This window comes from Carcharodon carcharias, chromosome 20, assembly GCF_017639515.1.
Source record: "Carcharodon carcharias isolate sCarCar2 chromosome 20, sCarCar2.pri, whole genome shotgun sequence".
Taxonomy (NCBI): domain Eukaryota; kingdom Metazoa; phylum Chordata; class Chondrichthyes; order Lamniformes; family Lamnidae; genus Carcharodon; species Carcharodon carcharias.
The window spans coordinates 10,378,135-10,397,470 of record NC_054486.1 but is presented as its reverse complement, the minus strand read 5'-3'; the positions used below and the strand labels follow the sequence as shown (position 1 = coordinate 10,397,470).

Genomic DNA, 19,336 nt, shown 5'->3' with positions numbered 1-19,336 from the left:
AGTCATATGTTTGTGGTCATTATTAATTAAATGTGAACTCCCTGGACAGAAAACACAACACTATGTTCTTAGGACCTGCATTTAGTTCAGCTCCTGTTAAAACACACCAACCTCGGAGTCCTACATCTCAGAAATAACAAAGTGAGTTTTATGTTGAAGCAATTGATGTGAAATGTTCTTTAAATAAAACCTTCAAAGATAAAAAGAAATTCACATCATGATACCTGAATGTTTGAAATATGCTTTTTAAAAGATCTGAAATAAAAACTGGTAACCAGTAGCAATAGGAGGTCTTGTGGAGCAGTGGGTAGCATCCCTGCCTCAGAGCCAGGAGCTCTGGGTTCAAGTCCCACCCCAGGACTTGATGTCCAAGGAAGGTGTGTTCACAACACAGCCAAACAGGTTGAGTATTAAGCTGCAAATCCTTCCAGCACATGGCAATGGCTGGTGGCAAGAGCAGGCGAGGTTTCTGATCAGCCAAGTGATAGAAAGAATATTGGAGCCTTTCACTGTCACTCTCCATAGTTCAAGGCTACAAAATGCATGCTGCCACAGAAAGTGGCTCTTTCAGTAATTTATAACCCACCAGCAATGATGAAGCTGTTAGAATGTGATGAAGAATACAACTGTTTCACTCATGCCCTTACAGAGAAAGAAAATCCACTGTTGCCTGGCCAGTGACTCCAGTCCTCCAACAACATGGCTGTACTCCTAGCTACCCTCTCCATGCCACATCATCACCATCTTCAGGGCGATTTGAGTTGGGTGATACCTTGTCAGTGACACCCACCCATCTTTTTGAATTAAAAAAAAAAACCACGCCAAATGCCGTGTGAACCTGGGCGAGTTGAAAATCTCGAGCAAAACTCCACTCTGCCCATTTAACTCGCTAAGTTTCACATTGTTGAGGTCTCAATTTTTTTGTAGCCTCATATAAAAGTGCAATGCTTTTTTTTTCTACCAGTTGGAGAGAGGAAATGAACTATCCCTCAGGGTATGTGATTTCAAAAAGGTGTGTAAGTGTCAGTGCTTATCACTGAGAAAATGTGTGTGTGTGTGTGGGGGGGGGGGAGGGGGGTGGGTAGGGAAATAGAGGTACACTTAGATACAAGTCCGCCCCCCCCCCTCCCCTTCTTGCCAAATGAAGTTCATAACACGGCGTTCATATGTCATGCCACCAAAGCATTCAGGATAACCCAAGTGCACACCGATGACCAGGCGAAGCCCGGAGTCACAGTCCCCGTGGGGTGGGGGGGGTGCGGTGCGCGATACAATGCACCTGTTGAGAGGGTGCGCGCTGCCAGTCCGGATCCCTTTACAGTCCACAATCCTGGGCAGCACATTCCTCGCATACACCACAGCCACCTCACTAAAAATAGGCACGGCCACTCTGAGCTGAGGTCCGAGCCGCGGATCGCGCTTCGCCTGGGAAAGCCCATTGCCCGGGGAAATCCAGCTCTGTGTAAGAGTCACTCTGAATCAGCCTTGACAGCTCCGCTTGAGGAAAGCTTCATCTTCCACACACCAACCAACCGCTCGTTAAGCGCTTCTCACTTGGACCTGTATTGTGTGGTTTTTATTTTTATTTTTTTTTTTAATTCTCTGCCTTTTATTGAATTAGTGAACGCGACAAACTTCAAGCTGGTGTCAATGCGTTACCCACGGGGCTCGGAATTTTGCTAAAACAATCTCTCTGGAAACCGACTACCCCGGGAAATGCAGAATAGCCTTCAAGCAATACCCTTTAAAGTTTACATCCTAGAATAATCGCAGCTAAATTGGGATTCCTGTCAAACTGTTAACATCGCTGCAATGTAACCTAATGGTGACACTTCCCACGAATTGCTACACAAGTGTCTAACACAGGGTTTACACTTCAAAGAGAAGGCGGGGGGGTGGGTGGGCAAGTTCACGGAGAGTATGGAACCCCAAATGCTGGTCCAATATCGAGCACTAGCCACATTTACTCTTCTTGCCCACAGCTCGAGAATTCACGTCTGCTGACAGCATCAAATATACCGACTGTTCAACGCCCGGATAGGTCAGGCTTACTGCTCGAAGCAGAGTCGAGGTATTTCGCTTGTTACTACTCACAGTTCGAAGAAACTGGATTTCATCTTCCCCTTCACCCCCTTCAGCCATGGTTGATGAAGAGCCGGCTCCGCTCACGCTGGACCCTTCGTCCCTCTGATCTGGGCGAGCTGCTCTTCTCCCAGTATTAGCATAGACCGATCCATATACATCCTTATAGGGGAGACCGGGCTGATTAGGAGAGCTCTCAATGACTGTCAGTCAGCCCTGCCTTGCACTGCCTCTGTCCTTCCATGGCAAATTCCGAGACCAGCAAAACACTCCGTGTTGACTTTTTCACATTAAGGGGGAAGTTGTTGGTAATCCAAATATAATCCTAAATCCGTTCGCCTAATTAACTGAGGCGGAAATATAACACCCGAATCCACATTGCTTTATGTTGCTATTTGTGATATAGACAGCGCAAGACACTTTGCTTGTGATATTGACCGGTCATGAGAAAACAAAGACTTTTACATCTTTATTCGTTCAAGGGATGTGGGCTTCGCTGGCTGGGCCAGCATTTATTGCCCGTCCCTAATTGCCCTTGAGAAAGGCGGTGGTGAGCTGCCTTCTTGAACCGCTGCAGTCCCTGTGGTGTAGGTACACCCACAGTGCTGTTAGGGAGGGAGTTCCAGGATTTTGACCCAGGAATGGTGATATATTTCCAACCCAGGATGCTGTGTGACTTGGACTGGAACTTGCAGGTGGTGGTGTTCCCATGTGTCAGCTGCCCTTGTCCTTCTAGATGGTTGAGGTTGTGGGGTTGGAAGGTGCTGGCAAAGGGGCCTTGGCGAGTTGCTGTAGTGCATCTTGTATACAATACACATCGTTGGTACCATGCACCAGTCCTGGGGTGGGGTGGGGAGTGAATGTTTAAAGTGCCAGTCAAGAGGGCTACTTTGTCCTAGATGGTGTCGAGCTTCTTGAGTGTTGTTGGAGCTGCACCCATACATGCAAGTGGAGAGTACTCCATTGCACTCCTGACTTGTGTCTTGTAGATGGTGGACAGGCTTTGGGGAGTCAGGAGGTGAGTTGCTGGCTACGAGTTTTCCAGTCTTTGATCTGCTCTTGCAGCGACTGTGTTTGTATGAGTGGTCCGGTTCAGTTTCTTGAATGGATTGAGATTTCTCTTTTTCAAATAGGATCCATACAACCTATAGATGAAGCCGACTATCAGTTCACCATTCTGGGCCTGATTTAATAGCCAATCAGCAACATACTTATTATCCATTTTTTCTTTTTATCCCAAACGTGATCCTTTTGGTCTCTGAGAAATTTGACTAATTAATGTCAGATTATGAGTAATGAGACAGTCGTACAAAAATATTTTTTGAGCAGACTCCAAAAGTGGTTGAGGATCCATAAAAAAGATTGGCACAAAATACAATCGCAGGCATTCACTGTGTTGTGCACTTTCATTCTACAGGGTTTATACACTTTCTCCCCAGTGCCTGCTGCAGTTGTCCAACTACAAGGGTGAGTACCAAAGGCTCACAGCAGACTCACTTAATTTCTGTTGTAACAGCTGATTGGTGGCTAGTTTTTGCTGGCTCATAGTTCTGCCCATTCCAACTGCAGTTCATGTGATTCTGCTGGCTGTAAATTAAGCTTTATGTGTTCTTGTGTTAACCTGATATTAAGGAATCGATACAGGTAATTGTTGGATCCTGATCAATCCTGGCAGGTATCCATCATGAGACAACTAAGGATTGGCAGTTTAATAATTCATATAAGCAAAGTAACTTTCTTAGCAGATCAAAACTCCCTTAGGGCTCACTAAGTGGGGGCTACTTCTCCTATTTAGTTAATGCAGAGTTTGTACATAATCTTGCTGCAGACTGGTACCCCTCCAACCAGAGTAAATGGTATAAAGCAGACTTTTCTGGTTATACCTGGGTGTAATTTTACCCACAAGAGTACCAATTTTACCCACAAGGGTTTTAAGTAGGGTTGCAAATGGAACAAAGGTATTCACATTTATTAATTCAGGTTTGCTTTTCAAAGATAAGAACAGAAAATGCTGGAAAAACTCAGCAGGTTTGGCAGCATCTACGGAGAGAGAAGCAGAGTTAATGTTTCACATTGAATATGACTCTTCTTCAGTCATACTGTTTTCGTGTCAAATTTCCAGCACCTGCAGCTTTTTGCCTTTTGTCTATGGCTTTGCTCAAGTTGAGGAGGAGACAATTCATGTGATACAGTGAAGCAAGCTTTCCTTTGTAATTGGATTGTTTGTTGATAACACTGAGTGTGAAAATTCAATTCTATTACCCTGTTCTGCAGTTATTATGCTGAATGCAAACTTTCAGCAAAAATGCAAGTCTAAAGATAAATTAATAATCGTATCTGCTGAGAATAAAACACTCTTAAAGTGGACAATTCGGTCAAAACGTTTCCTTCAGATTTCAGTTGACCGGGGAATAATGGGATGAAAAAGAGGGACTTGATTTCCATTAACTAGAAGCACTAAACCTGGAAACATCCTTAAAGAAGCCGACAGCAGGACCATTTCTTCACTTTGGGGAAAGACTTCCTTTAAGCATTACAAAGAACAACACCGTATACCTCTTCATAAAAACATTGACAAGTTTCCTATATTGGACACCTTGTCTCATAATTTCCCCAAGAAGGTGGGTATCTTCTGTAATTAGACAGACATATCTGTTTATAAACTGGCTTGCAGATGGCAGAGAAGGAGGATTTAACTTACTGTTGACACAGGGAGCAGCATAAGTTCTCTACAGTATATTCTGTTTTGATATATAGTCATAATTCTCAATACATGTTTGCACATTTGGAAACTGAACTGGATGCCATTATAGTTCTCATATAAATAGTATTTAATTTTAACTTAATATATTGCCAGCAATCATGACAATTAGGCAAAGCTTCATTTCGCTAATAAGACCCATGCCACTTTTTGACACACACCCTAATTAGTGTCTGACTAGTTTTACAAATATGTCAGTTTATAAGTTTGTTATATTTTGGTACTGTCTCTTTAATTTATAATAAAATGGAGGAATAAAGTGCGTCACATTTGTGACCCATTCTGAATTCTGCCCGGCAATAAGTATGGCTTGGTTGCTAAAGGTTAAAGGGGGCCCAGAATGTTTTACTTGGAAGAAGGTGAGAGATATTCACACCTGTAAACACTGACCAGGGCAGCTATGCTGATTGTGGACGGATTGAGTCTCCAAGTCACAGGGAGGTGTTAGGAAGGTCAGGTTTTATAAATGGGTATACTTTAAACTGTCTTTTTAATTTCAAGATAGAATGGAGTTGGGGATCCAAAGGATAGCTAATTAGCATTTATGCCTTGATACAAGGCCCACACAATTCATGTTGCCATGGAGATGGGCTTTGAGAGGGGAAGGGTCTACAGCAAGCCACTGTAGTCTTGGGTTAGACGGTTTTTCCTAAGAGATCCCTGAACCTCACAGAAATGGTCAGCCTGCAAGAATCTGAGAGAGAGAAAGTACAAAGAGATAGAGGCAGTCAGTCTCTATTGTTGATCATGTAGAATGTGCATGGGACTCATATTCGGATTGAAGAGACCAGGTTTGTGAGGATTTAAACAAGGCTGGAAGATTTGCCTAACTTTGTCAAAAGGGAGGAGTCTCCAAGTTAACCCTTTCTGTGAAAATCAGTTTGGGGATTAGAAGTTACCCAGCTAGACAAGGGAAAAAGAATCAAGCCACCGGGGGCTGAGAATAGCTTAAGGGTCAGAATAAAGTATAACTGTGGAAGGGGATTTTCTGCCAGCTTTAAGGTTAAATGGGGGATCTTTTCTGTAGTTTAGAGTATAAGTTGCTTACTGAATTGTGTTTGGCAATGTTATTTGGCTTGTTTATTACAGTAGCAATCTAAAATTTAAATCTTGTCATACGATCCTTCTAGTCAGCCACTGCAAATTTGAATATCTTTCTAAACATTATCGTAATAAAGGACACTTGTACGCAGTTTAATTACCTCCTTTTAGACCAGCAATTAGCAAATAAGATATGCACTTAGGCCAAGAAATTTGATGGTGTCACACCCTATTTTCAGACACAAAATGTGTTTAAGCATTCAATAAGATGGGCTTATTATGGAGGGTGTTTTGACATGCATGGGGGGGAGGTGTTGCTGCATGCAATGGCTGAAAGGTGGGCAAAATGCCAACATGTCAGAAAGCCGACTTGAACTTTCAGGTTTGACTGGTGCACATTTCAGTTCAGCAATTAACATATAACAAGTGACCCTTAACCGCCAGCATGTTGATTTTCTGAGCTGTATGAAATTTGCCAGTGTCAACAAAGTGAGAGCACAGCAGAGATTGAAGGGGCTGTGAAATTGGCAGGCTGGAAAGCCTGTAAATGCCAAACTATGACAGCAGCTTCCTTGCCTAAATAAAAAAACTTGTAATTGCAGTACATGTTCTAGGAGGGTGTTTTCACTGTTTTGAAGGTGACTTCCAACACTTTGCAGGTCATTTTTGCTACCTTGAGTTTTTTTTAAACTTTGATTTGCACTTCCCAGCTGTCAGCCTTCACTCCAGCATGGAAGCAGCTTATGCAGCTCTACTTTGGACCTCTGATGAGGAACAAATGGAGCAGCACCAGCAACACCAGGAGCAACACCAACAAGAGCAACAGCAACTCTCAGCCATCTGCTGCTCCACAGGACAGAAAGGGTGAACACAGAGCTCCAGTTCTTTTTGTGATGTGGGCATTGATGGGATTGCCCATTCCATATTGTTCTTGAGAAGATGGTGATGAGTCACGTTATTCAACTACAGCAGTTCATTGGGTGTAAGTACACTCACAACCCAGTGCTGTAAGGGAAGGAGTTCTAGGACTTTGGCTCAGAGACAATGAATGAATGGCTTGGAGGAGTACTTGCTGGTGCAATGTTCTACTGCCATTGAGCTTCTATGTGATAGAGTTTGTGGGTTTGGAAGATGCTATTGAAGGATCCTTTGTGGATTGCTGCAGTGTCTCTTTTGTATATGATACACACTACAACCACAGGGTGTCACTGATGGAGGAAGTGAATAGTTAAGATGGTGGATGTGGTGCCAATCAATTGGGCTGCTTTGTCCCAGATGGTGTCAAGTTTCTTGAGTGTTGTGGGAGCTGCACTCATCAAGGCAAGTGGAGAGTATTCCATCACACTCCTGACTTGTGCCTTGTAGATGGTGGACAGGCTTTGGGGAGCCAGGAGGTGAGTTACCACTAAATTCCCAGCCTCTGACCTGCTCTTGTAGCCACAGTATTTATATCACTGATCTAGTTAAGTTTTAGATCAATGGTGACACCCCAGGATGTTGATAGTTGAGGATTCAGCGATGGTAATGCCATTGAATGTCAAGGGGAGATGGTTAGATTTTCTGTTATTGGAGATGGTTTAAGTAAGTTATATTTGTATTTGTGGCTGTGTTAAGAATAAGGTATATCTTTAATGTTTAAGTTTGATTTGTATTTCTATATTTGTAGGTTACGAAAATGTCAAGTTGAGTTTTAGTTTCACTTTAAAAGGTGCCTGCGTTTTTAATGAGTTTTACGATTCTTCGAGCTAAGTTAAGCAAACACAAGAGTCGAAAAACTGTGCTGTTGCCTAGCAACAGGTATCCAGAGAGTCAAGCCCCATCCACACAGATGCACAAAAAAACTAAAGGAACAGCAGTTTTGGGTTCAGCTGGGAGCGGCTGCCAAGCAGAAGCAATCTAGAAGGGGCAGAGAGCCAGTCCCAAACCAAAGTTGGTTAAAAGTAGATGCCAGAGAGGGAGTGGAGCAAAGGGACAGATAGCAAGTCCTAAGCTAAAGATGAAAGTCCCCAAATCCAGGTGAGTGGAACAGGAAAGATGCCAAGCAGACCTTCTAACCAACGGAAGGACAGGAATCTGGAAAAGGCCCTGTTAAGTGAAGTTAAGAGTGAGGAGCAAAGAAGGGCTCCAAGCTTCATGCCTAATGACATGAATGGTGCAGGAAGCAGATTTAAAGCAAGAACGGCTTGTGAGAAGCCAGAAGGTCCAAAGAGACAGCTGAAGGTCTGTAAGTCTTTGCTATGGGCATGTGGGCAGTGTTATACTGTTGACAGCTGAGTCGGTGAGAGAGAGTGTGGAAGAAAGTTTGAATGCATGTGGTGACCCAGGGGAGAGGAACTTCGGAAGGAGAATTTGAAACTTGGAGGTTGACCCTGGCGGAACTCATCTGAGAGAAAGTGTGGGTTTGGGAGAAGACTCCAATGCAACTTCCTGGAGAGTGGAGATTGGAAACCCTCGTGTGAAAGACGGAGTTCAGTGAGACTAGCTGGCTGACAGTGTGACAAGCATCTGGGGGGAGTTAAGGAGAAATCCATAGCATCTGTCTGGGGTGACATCTGTCATTTGGTTTCAGAGTGTGGTGTGTCTGACAACAGGTCACCTATTGGACTATGTACTTACTGTGAACATTAGAGTGTAAGATGGTTTTTGTGACTTGTGCTATCCTTACAAATCTGTATATATCTGTAAAGGTATAGTTGTGGGTGAAAGAGTATTGTAATATAGTTCATCCTTTCTTGTTAAATAAATGTTTTACTCATTGTCAAAAGTTCATTAGCTGACTCCGGTGACTCTGTCCAGTAGCCACTCTCCACGTCTCTAAACAAATAAATTGAAAGTTAGGATCTATCAAGCTGGGTTCCACTCTGGGATCAGGCTTGTCCAATTGTAACATCAACTGGGATCATAACACTTGCCACTAATCAGCCCAAGACTGAATATTATCCGGGTCTTTGTGCATGCAGTTGTGGACTGCTTCAGTATCTAAAGAGTTGCGTATGGCACTAAACACTGTGCAATCATCAGCAAACATCGCCACCTCTGATTTTATGATGGAGGGATGGCCATTGCTGTAGCAGCTGAAGATGGTTGGACCTAGGCCACTAGCCTGAAGAACTCCTGCAGCAACGACCTTAGGATGAGATGATTGGCCTCCAACAAGCACAGCCATCTTCCTTTGTGTTCGGTATGACATCAGCAAGTGGAGAGTTTTCTCCCAATTCCCACTGACTTCAATTTTATTGGGGGTCCTTGTTACAACTCGGTCAAATGCTAGCTCGATGTCAAGGGCCGTTACTCTTGCCCGTCAGCTCTGGAATTCAGCTCTTCTGTCCATGTTTGGCTTAAGCCTTCACGTAATGGTGTCTGGAGCCAAGTGTTTTTGTTTGAACCCAAACTGAGGATTGGTGAGCAGGTTATTGGGAAGTCAGTGTTGCTCAATAGCACTGGCGTTGATCCCTTATCACTTTGCTGATGACTGAGGTTGGAGTGATAGGGCGACAATTGCCTGGATTGGATTCGTCCCTCTTTTTGTGGATAGGCCATACCCAATCAGTTTCCTACTTTGTCTAGTAAATGCCAGTGTTTTAGCTGTACTGGAACAGTTTGGTTAGTGATGCAGTTGGCTCATGAGCACAAGTACTTGTTACTATAGCCAGGATGCTGTCAGTCTTTGCTGTATTCAGTGTCTTCAGCTGTTTCTTGATATCATGAAGAGTGAATCGAATTGGCTGAAGACTAGTGTCTGTGACATTGGAGACCTCAAGAGGAGGCTGAGATAGATCATCCATTCGGCACTTCAGGCTGAAGATGGTTACAACTGCTTCAGCCTTGTCTTTTGCGCTGAAATTCTGGTCACTCCCATCATTGAGGATGAGGATGTTCATGGAACCTCCACCTCCAGTTAATCGTCCACCACCATTCCCGACTGGATGTGCCAGGTCTGCAGAGCTTTGATCTGATCTGTTGGTTGCAGGATCGCTTAGCTCTGTCTGTCGCATGCTGCTTCCACTGTAGCTGCATGGTGATGGTAGAGTGAGGGATATGTCAGGCTATGAGGTTACAGATTTTGGTGGAATACATCTCGACTGCTGTTGATGGCTCACATTGCTTCATGGATGTTCCGTTTTGAGCTGGTAGCTTATTCTGAATCTTTCCCATTGAGCATGATGATAGCGTCAGGACATCATCTCCACAAGGACTGTGTGGTTGTCACTCTTACCAATATTGTCTTGGACAGATGCATCTGTGATAGGTAAATTGATGAGAACGAGGTCGAGCAGGCTTTTCCCTCTTTTTAGTTCTCTTACTGCCTGCCACAGGCCCAATCTGGCAGATATGTCCTTCAGGATTCAGCCAGCTGGGTCAGTAGCGGTGCTGCCAAGCCACTCTTGGTGATGGACATTGAAATCCCCACCAAGAGTACATTCTGTGCCTTTGTTACCCTCAGTGCTTCTTCAAAATGGTGTTCACCATGGGTGTGTGCTGATTCAGAAGCTGAGGGAGGGCAATACTTTGTAATCGGGAGGACGTTTCACCTGATGCCATAAGCATGCACGGGGTACATAGTCAATGTTGAGGACTCCCAGGGCCACACCTTTCCAAATGTATACCACTGTGTTGCCACCTCTAGTGGGTCCGTCTTGCCAGTTGGACAGGACATGTCCAGGAGTCGTGATGGAACAGCCTGGGACATTGGTATGATTTGGTGAGTATGACTATGTTAGGCTGTTGCTTGACTAGTTTGTGGGACAGCTCCCTCAGATGTTTGTGAGAAGCACTTTGCAGGGTTCACTGGGCTGGGTGTGTCCTTGTCATGTCCAGTACCTAGGTTAATGCCGATGAGGGTGAACACACACCCAGTTGTCTGTCACATTCGACGCCGTATGCAGTTGACCACCCTTTCCATGGCGATCGACATCAGCGCAAAGGCCTGAGACACCATGACACTCATGCTAGAGACAGACTCCTCTTAATCTCTCTCCAAAGATGCACATTGCCTTTGGAAATGCTGACAGGACTTCGCACATTTTCTGCTGCTTCAGAATTGCCCTCTTTGTGGATCATCCTCCAAAGCTCAGCAGCTGCATCTAGCTGAGCAGAGGCTGGAGTATGCAGCACCCTCTGACAGGAACTCTCAACTCTGTCTCCAATAACTGCTCCTGTTCACGCGTATTGTGCGGTACACATTTGACAATGTAACTACCTGCCTTGGAGGCTCTACCAAGGTGAGAACATAGGAAAGGAACATAGGAACAGGAATAGGCCATTCAGCCCATCGAGTCTGCTCTGCCATTCAATTAGATCATGGCTAATCATCTACTTCAATGCCACTCTCCCGCACTATCCCCATATCCCTCGATATCATTAGTTTTCAGAAATCTATTGTTTCTATCTTGAACATACTCAATGATTGAGCTTCCACAGCCCTCTGGAGTACAGAATTCCAAATATTCGCCACCATCTGCGTGAATCCCTCCTCATCTCGATCTTAAATAACCTGCCCCTTATTCTGAGACTGTGACCCCTGGTTCTAGACTCACCAGCCAGGGGAAAGATCCTAGCTACATCCTGCCTGTCACTTCATGCAAGAATTTTCCAAGTTTCAAGTATCACCTCTTATTCTTTGAAACTCTGGAGAATAGAGACCCAGTCTCCTCATAAGACAAACCCACTATCCCGGGGATTGGTCTGTGTGTGTATCTGAGCGGGTGGGGTGTGTGTATCAGTGTGTGATGGTATGTCCTCAGAGTGTGCAAACTCCTCTGCGGCATTCTTTACTTCTTCCTACATCATGCTTGAAGGACCCCCTGTGAGAGATGAAAGACATGAATTATAACTGACAAGGGGAAAAGATTCAGAGTCATCATTGTGCAGACGATGCAGTTACTGGTGACATCGATTCAACATGACTAAGTGTGTGCCATATGACCGTGTGATATCTAATTCTGTCACCAGGTATCTGTAAGACCCCCTTCTCTCCATCATCAATGGCCATGCAATCCAACACTCTGCTGATGGTCTGGTGCGTCGCCCTCCTCAGTGGTCAGGTTGGCAATTGCTGCAGTGCCATAGCCTGGTTCTCTGGACCTCCCTGGAGTTCTGCAAGCAGAGGAAGCAGGGAGCCAGGAGTGTGTGAGATGGAAATGCGGGGTTAGTGGATGGAATGACAACATTTATGAAGGGTGACTGTGTGGGATGCGGTGGCTGTTGAGATGGGGATTTCTCAAGAGAGAAGAACGGATGGAGTTGCATGGCATGTTGGTCTGAGTGCAGTGTGAGAGAATACTGGGGAGTGTGAGGTTTTGGCACTTGAATGTGGATGCCATTCACCTTTTCGGTCCTGATGAGGTCATTAAACCTCTTGTGGCACTGTATCCAAGGCCTGAATTCTTCCCGCGTTGGGTGGGCTCAGCAGGTGGGGGCAGTCGCGGAGCTGACCACCGCCAGCGATCGGCTCCACACCGCCATTTCACACAGGCGGGCCAATTAAGGAATAAATGAATGTAATAAAAATTTAATGAAACATGTCCCATCTCATGTGACTGTGTCACAAGAGATGGGACATGTTTTTATTTTTCAGAAAAAACTTTTTATTTAATTCGTAAAAGATTTAGGCTTGTGGCTGAGGTTTCCTCAAATATGTAAAGGCCACTTGGCCTTTTCGCCTGCCCGCCAACTGTAAGGTTGGACAGACAGTGTAACTTGAAATTAATTACTTCATTAAGGAGCCTTAATAGGCCTATCAATTATTGGCAGGTGCGCAGCTGATTCTGGCGCGCGCTCGCCGAACAAAACATTGCGATGACATCGGGACGCACACCCGACATCATCGTGCGTCATCTTACGTGTCAATGTGGTGGGCCCAACCCCTCACGCCGACCGTAAAATCCTGGCCCATGTGCAAGGCACCGACTGCACTCCTGCTGCTGACACCCTCGGCCATTTCCAGCCACTTCTTGACTTCATTAGCTGGCCTCCTCCTCCCAGCAACTGGATAGGGTCTTTCTCTGTGGACCCTACAGCTGGCAGCAGGACCTCCCTGGATGCCTCAGAGAACCAGGGGTCAGCCTTTCATTGTAGAGTCTCCAGCATTGCTTTTGCTCTCTCTGTCCTGACAGTTCTAGAATGGATCAATTCTGACCTCTAACGGGGACCCTCTAAATTAGAACACCTTTTATAGTCAGATGCCGGCATCATGCCCGCATGCTCCTGTTGGTGGTGAAAGTGAGGAGTGGGATGCTAATGCAGTGACTGAGTTAAAAAGCCAAGGCAAAGCACACCCTACTAACTTTTCCAACCCACGGCACGTGGCTCTGGCTGTTAGAATTCTACCCAATATGTCAGAAGTGCACTACCTGCCATATTGAATCAGCCTACTCTACAGGAGCACAGGGCATATACCAGAATACCAGGCGGTTGTATATTGGTAGTGTCACTGGTCTAGTGTTCTAGCATAATGTTCTGGGGACCCAAGTCTGAAAACCACCACAGCAGTTGGTGAAATTTGAATTTAATAAAAATCTGGAATTAAAAGTCTGATGATGACCATGAAACAATTGTCGATTGTTGTAAAAACCCATCTAGTTCACTAATGTCCTTTAGGGAAGGAAATCTGCCATCCTTACCTGGTCTGGTCTGCATGTGACTCCAGGCCCACAGCGATGTGGTTGACTCTTAAATGCCCTCTAAACAAGGGCAATTAGGGATGGCCTAGCCAGCGACCAAAAAAAAAAATTAAGACATTAAATTAAAATATTCAAATTATGGTTCTATGCAGGAACAGCTCACAGAGCAAGGAGGAGCACATCACATATGGCTTCAGGGGGCTGTTCTCCATGAATATACAGGAGCAAAATCTCAGGCACCAAAGCCTTGCAACAAAGGCTATCACCAAAATATGCCACAAGTTGAAACCACGACTCAGGACTCTCAACAGGCAAAGGAAAGCACTGCATATAACTGTCAAGGTCAGCCTGGCCCTTAGCATTTATGCTGGAAGTCCTGTTTCAGAAAACCAGTTGTTGAAGGATTGTACTGGAACCAAATCTTTACTCAATCTTACATTTACTTACAGTTAGACATTTCATGCCTACACCTCCTAACTCAACAACCTCACCGTTTCAATAAGTGGCTCTTCAAATGTGGTCACGTGAAAGCTCAATTCATGCCCCCCATCTGCCAATTAAACACAGTTAATTAAACGCAGTTGATATACAATTAACTGATTCCTTTATTACTCTTCAAATAAAGATTGAAGTTAATATGGGTTAAATTGGAGTGAATATGGAGTTAAATTGGGGTGAATATGGAGTTAAATTGGAGTGAATATGGAATTAAATTGGAGTGAATATGGAGTTAAATTGGAGTGAATATGCTCAGCCAAAATTTCAAAACAAATGGAGTCAAAAGCAATTTCCATGTTCTGGCCATGTTCTAACAATTATATGTTCCTTCACACATGCAATTCTTTTGTAAAACAATCAGATGGTTGATGGTTTGTATCTATCCATTTTATTGTATATATTTCCTTTCTCTCCAGCATTTGTTTCAAGCCAGCGAGGTTAACCTTTAACCTTTTCTCACTCACAATTTTTGTAGTGTGTAGATTATCCCACAATGAAGGATTATCTACATTACATTCAATAGGTCCACTATCTTCAACAAGCCATTTGGATGGAATCTCACTTAAAATATCTGACAAGCAACAATGCCAAGGCCATACCTTGTTTCCTCTTTGATAGGGACATAATCCTGTCAAAAATTGATCACGTTCCTCCACTGGTCACATGGTTCAGACTCTGAGAATATCAGACAGTAATAGTACCACAACAGCTTATTCTTGTTTCTAACAATTCTCACAATGGCTACTAGGATTGTAGCCTTTTTTCCAATTTTGCTGTTTTATAGCTGCCAACATTCACCTTTCGGCAACTGCTATCTGCTACCATGTTCTTTTGCGGAAAGGTAGTGGCAAAGGATAATAATGGAACCAACCTTTACTTGCTCTTGCGCTTATTTACAGGGAGTAAAACATTATAAACATAAGTCACTTAAAACAACCACCTCAGTTTTAATAAATACCTCTTTATTTGTGTTCAATTGAACACTCAATTAATGCCCACCAGTTACATATAATTAAACACAATTAATCTACACTTAACAATGCAAGCTTCTTCCAGGCTGAAGTATGTGACATTAGCAACATCTCTACATTTGCAGTCCACCGCTATATCAGGGAGGTCACTGAGGTTCTCTATACCAGAAGGAATGTTTACATTTCTACCCCCATGGATTGAGTAAAGCAGGTTGAGGGAGAAGAAGGCTTCACATACATTGCATGCTTCTAGTGTGTCATAGGTAGCATTTACACTGTTTTGCACCATCCTCATCAACAAGCTGGTATTTAGAGTTGTCGTTGTCTGTTGCATGCTCCATAACTTTGTCATCATGAGGGGACCAAACCTTACCACCACCTGACCTGGGCAGCAAGAAGTGCAGCAGGAGTAAGGGGACGAGAAGCAGAATGAAGAGGAGGAGAAACAGGAGTGCTACTGCCAACTTGTGCCCCTTGCTGCCAGAGTTCTCAGAGAGCAGCTCAACCAAGAATGTTTCACATGAAACATTTTCCCATTCCCAATGCTCTGACAGTCACAAAATCCCTATCACAATCATCCTTACTCTCAACATCTGACTGCTTTCCTCCAGATCAGCCTTACGGATTTTGCTTTAACACTGGCACCAAATTTAGAACGAAACAAATCTGATCTTTCAATTCACTCCATTCCTGTTGGTACCGAATAGTTATCAGGAATAATTATGAACCGCTCTTGCGCCAGCCCTTGTTAATGCCTGCATTCTGTACTCATTTATCAATCCCAGTGCTCCCGTGATATGTGCATACCCAGCTTGTGAGCTAGAAGGCTACTGAGTCTCCAATGCAGACGCATCAGATAGTTCTGGTGCACAGGCAAGCTCGAGCAGCTGCAGGCCTGGAGGGTGCAGATGACAGCATCTCAGCATAGACCAGGTTAATCTGACCCTTCTGGCTGATTGGCGCAAGGGCAGTGGTGGAGTAGGCAGTGAGCTAAGTTTCAACATTTCTTACATGGTGCACTTGTTGAGTATCACTGGTATACTATATTTAAAACCGGTGGCTGTTTGTTGGTATACTATTTCTGTTACAGCTGTTGACCTATGAAATGTTGGCCATTCCATTATAGAACATAACCCTCCAAATGAAAAAAAAATGAAAATGTCCTACAGTTCCCTCTAGTGGAATTTACACAAGCGGTTCCCATTGTGTAGAAACTATAGTTAGAGAGCTATATCATCTTTCAGGCTGTACCTCACATGTTCTGTCTGAACCACCTCCAATTTTGATGATGGCCTTGTTTACCTCCAGGTAACATGCAGTTTCTTCTTCGAGTTCCTGATCTCATAACAAGAGTCTTAGAGAATCTCCTCCTCATATTTAAAAGTATTTAAAAGTGTGAAAGGAATGCCATACTAACGGGAAAAACTCTTTGGTAACAGTTATCCAATTTGATAATAAAATTACAGATTCAAAGAGGGGTAATGTGCTACAAAAGCAAATTTACCAAGTGCTTGATCCTTCAAGTAAACAAATACTATGAAACGATGTATACATTTTGCAAAAAGTACATAATTGTCTCCAGGAAACAGAAATATTGAGCAAATGCCTTCATGCATACATAATGTACATAATCCATAAATGCAAACTGAAAGAATGATCATAAGTGTTTGTGCAGTTTAAGGTTGATTGTTCGTGAGTATAGGTAATAAAAACAATGAGCACAATGATTTGTAGCAGATCTAGGAGAGAAACTGGAGGAGATATAGAGGAAGCATGATGTCGAGGAGTGTGATTTATATCTGAATTCTGGATAAGCCTGCTAATTTACGACGTGAAAAGGATTGGTTGAACTCAGAATTTGTTAGGATTATGTCCTATTCCATTATGACAGCAATTTATTTTTCTAGTCAGAAAATTATTAAAATCCCAGAATATATACACACAAACACATACATTGTTTTAATTGAGTATTTAAAAAGAAAAAAAATCAGCTTTGGAGGTTCTTATTAAAACCAGCTTTAGCCAACACTGCTCCAATTTATATTAAAAAATGCACAGGTTAAAAATAGAATAGTATTCTGGGTTGTGCAAGTAAGCCACAAATTGTTGGAAATTTGACAAATGTATGTAAATGTGGTAAACTCTCAGCCCATATGAGCCGGAGATTTAACTTAATATCATGCATTGGAACGTGGTTCTATATTTTTCTTGGAAAAACCATCCCAATGAAAAGACAAAAACATGGTTCAACATTCCTGCCTGCTGTCCTTCTTTTCTGACTGCTATTCATCTGATGATAATGCAGTTCTATTTTAAACATGACTCTGTTATATGGCTGAGGTAAGAAGTTAGAAAAAAGTGAACTAAAAATGAAAAAACAGACTTGTTTCCATGCCAATAATACTCCCACATCTTGCATATGAGTTTCTGTGCTACTTTTTCACTTTCATTTACAATTTCTTAGCTTAGTGCTCTTGGCATCCCCCTTGCTCCTGAGTCGGAAGGTTGTGGGTTCAAGCAACCCACCAAGACTTGTGCATGTTAGAGCAGAAATTGAGAGGATCCATTGCCAACAAAAAGCCTTGCTCGATGCAAGTGTAGTTTTAAAGGTGATGCATTTTGAGGTGTCTTTTGATGAATGAGTCAAGACTGTATAATACACAAATCTTCTTTACTGTCTTTCTCTGGCAAACAGAGAATGGAACAAAATTGAAACTATGCCCCCATAATCAGATGTGAACGCATTGAACAGGGGTGAGAGGGAAGGAAACATTGGAGTCAGGCCTGTTGGTTTGCCACTGCAAATTTATGTGTTGAGTCTCACACACAGCCTTAGTTGTCACAGAAATGTCATGAGAATGTGGCACTATCTGGACTTGATAAATAAATTGCTGTCATAATGGAATAGGACATAATGCCTAAGAAATTTTAAATTTGCCCAATTTATTTCATGTCATAAATTTATCAGGTTAATTCAACTATGGGACATAGATCGTATCCAACCAAAACTTTTCAAATTTCAGTAAAAGTTGAATGCACCCAATAAACTTAAATTGATTTGTGTGGCTTCCCTCTGTAACGTTTCCGGAATCCTTAAAGAAATGACACAAATGATCAGTGAGGGTTTTTTTTCCACTTAGAGGGTGACAGGCACCTGGAACTCACTGCCTGAGACATCAGTAGAGGCAAAACCTCTCACTGTATTAAAAAAAAACACTTGGATATGTACTTGTGATGCTGCAACTTATAGGGCTACAGGCCAGGAGCTGGAAGATAGGATTTGGCTGGATCTGTCTCTTTTAACTGACATGGACATGATAGAGCAAATGACCTCCTTCAGTGCCATAGATCTTTCCATGTTCCTATATATGATTCATCGGTTTTTTTCTGGAACATTACAATAGTAGATCGGAGAATGCCCATTACAAATATCATGCCAAATAGGAACTAAATTAAACTTTTGTTTTTGCTGATTTCCACTGTTTTGTGGCCCTGGAAACAAGCTAATAGCTACTGGTTAGGCCTTGTGATGCCTATGGTCACGGTGATTCTGATGTCTGGCAGTCTATCCAAGTCAAGACAGGACAGTAATCTGCACCATAAAAGGCACAGCTGTATTTATGGAACATTACTTTACAGCCAAGGCAATGTTCTATTGCTGGAAGAAATGAAATCACAAGGATTTATTTGAAGAAACTAAATAATATGTGCATAACACATAATCATCTGATTTTTTTTGAGTAAAAATACAGAGATAATTGTATGATGGGTTTGTGCTTTGTCCACTGAAAATTATGTTGCTTGAACTCTTGCGTTCAGCATTTACGTTTTCATCGTAGCTATTTTCTATAAGTTAACACAACAAATTTTGAATATTGCTGAGAAAAGAGACATGCTGCCAAAGCTTTTCATCTTGTAGGGGGAGGTAGTGACATAGTGGCATTGTCACTGGACTTTTGACCCAGAGTAACACTCTGGGACCTGGGTTTGAATCTCCACCATGGAAGATGAAATTTGGATTCAATAAAAAAAAATCAGGAATTAAAAGTCTAATGATAACTACAAAAAGATTGTTGTAAAAAAACCACCAGGTTCGCTAATGTCCTTTAGGGAAGGAAATCTGCTGTTCTGGCCTACATGGCTCACAGCAATATGGCTGACTGTTCAATGTACTCTGAAATGGCCTACCAAGCCACTCAGTTCTCAAGGACAATTAGAGATGGACAATAAATGCTGACCTAGCCAGCGATGCCCCCATCCCATGAACAAATTCAGGTTCACAGGAATATCAATTCTAAAGGGAATACCGATTTATACTTCATGAGAAGAGAGTGCTGATTGCCTGGCAAGTAGAGGTGCTG

At 43.1% G+C, this 19,336-nt stretch overlaps 1 protein-coding gene across 2 annotated transcripts in view; it reads right to left on the bottom strand.

Annotated features, from left to right (window-relative positions):
* The window catches only part of ryr3 (ryanodine receptor 3), a 349,432-nt gene extending 347,265 nt beyond the window's left edge, over window positions 1-2,167 (bottom strand). For both annotated transcript variants that reach the window (XM_041214540.1, XM_041214541.1), the window contains exon 1: window positions 2,095-2,167. In XM_041214540.1, coding sequence (XP_041070474.1) covers window positions 2,095-2,142 — 48 coding nt within the window. In that variant the 5' untranslated portion in view covers window positions 2,143-2,167. The remainder of the gene's footprint in view (window positions 1-2,094) is intronic.
* Window positions 2,168-19,336: the final 17,169 nt, after the last annotated feature.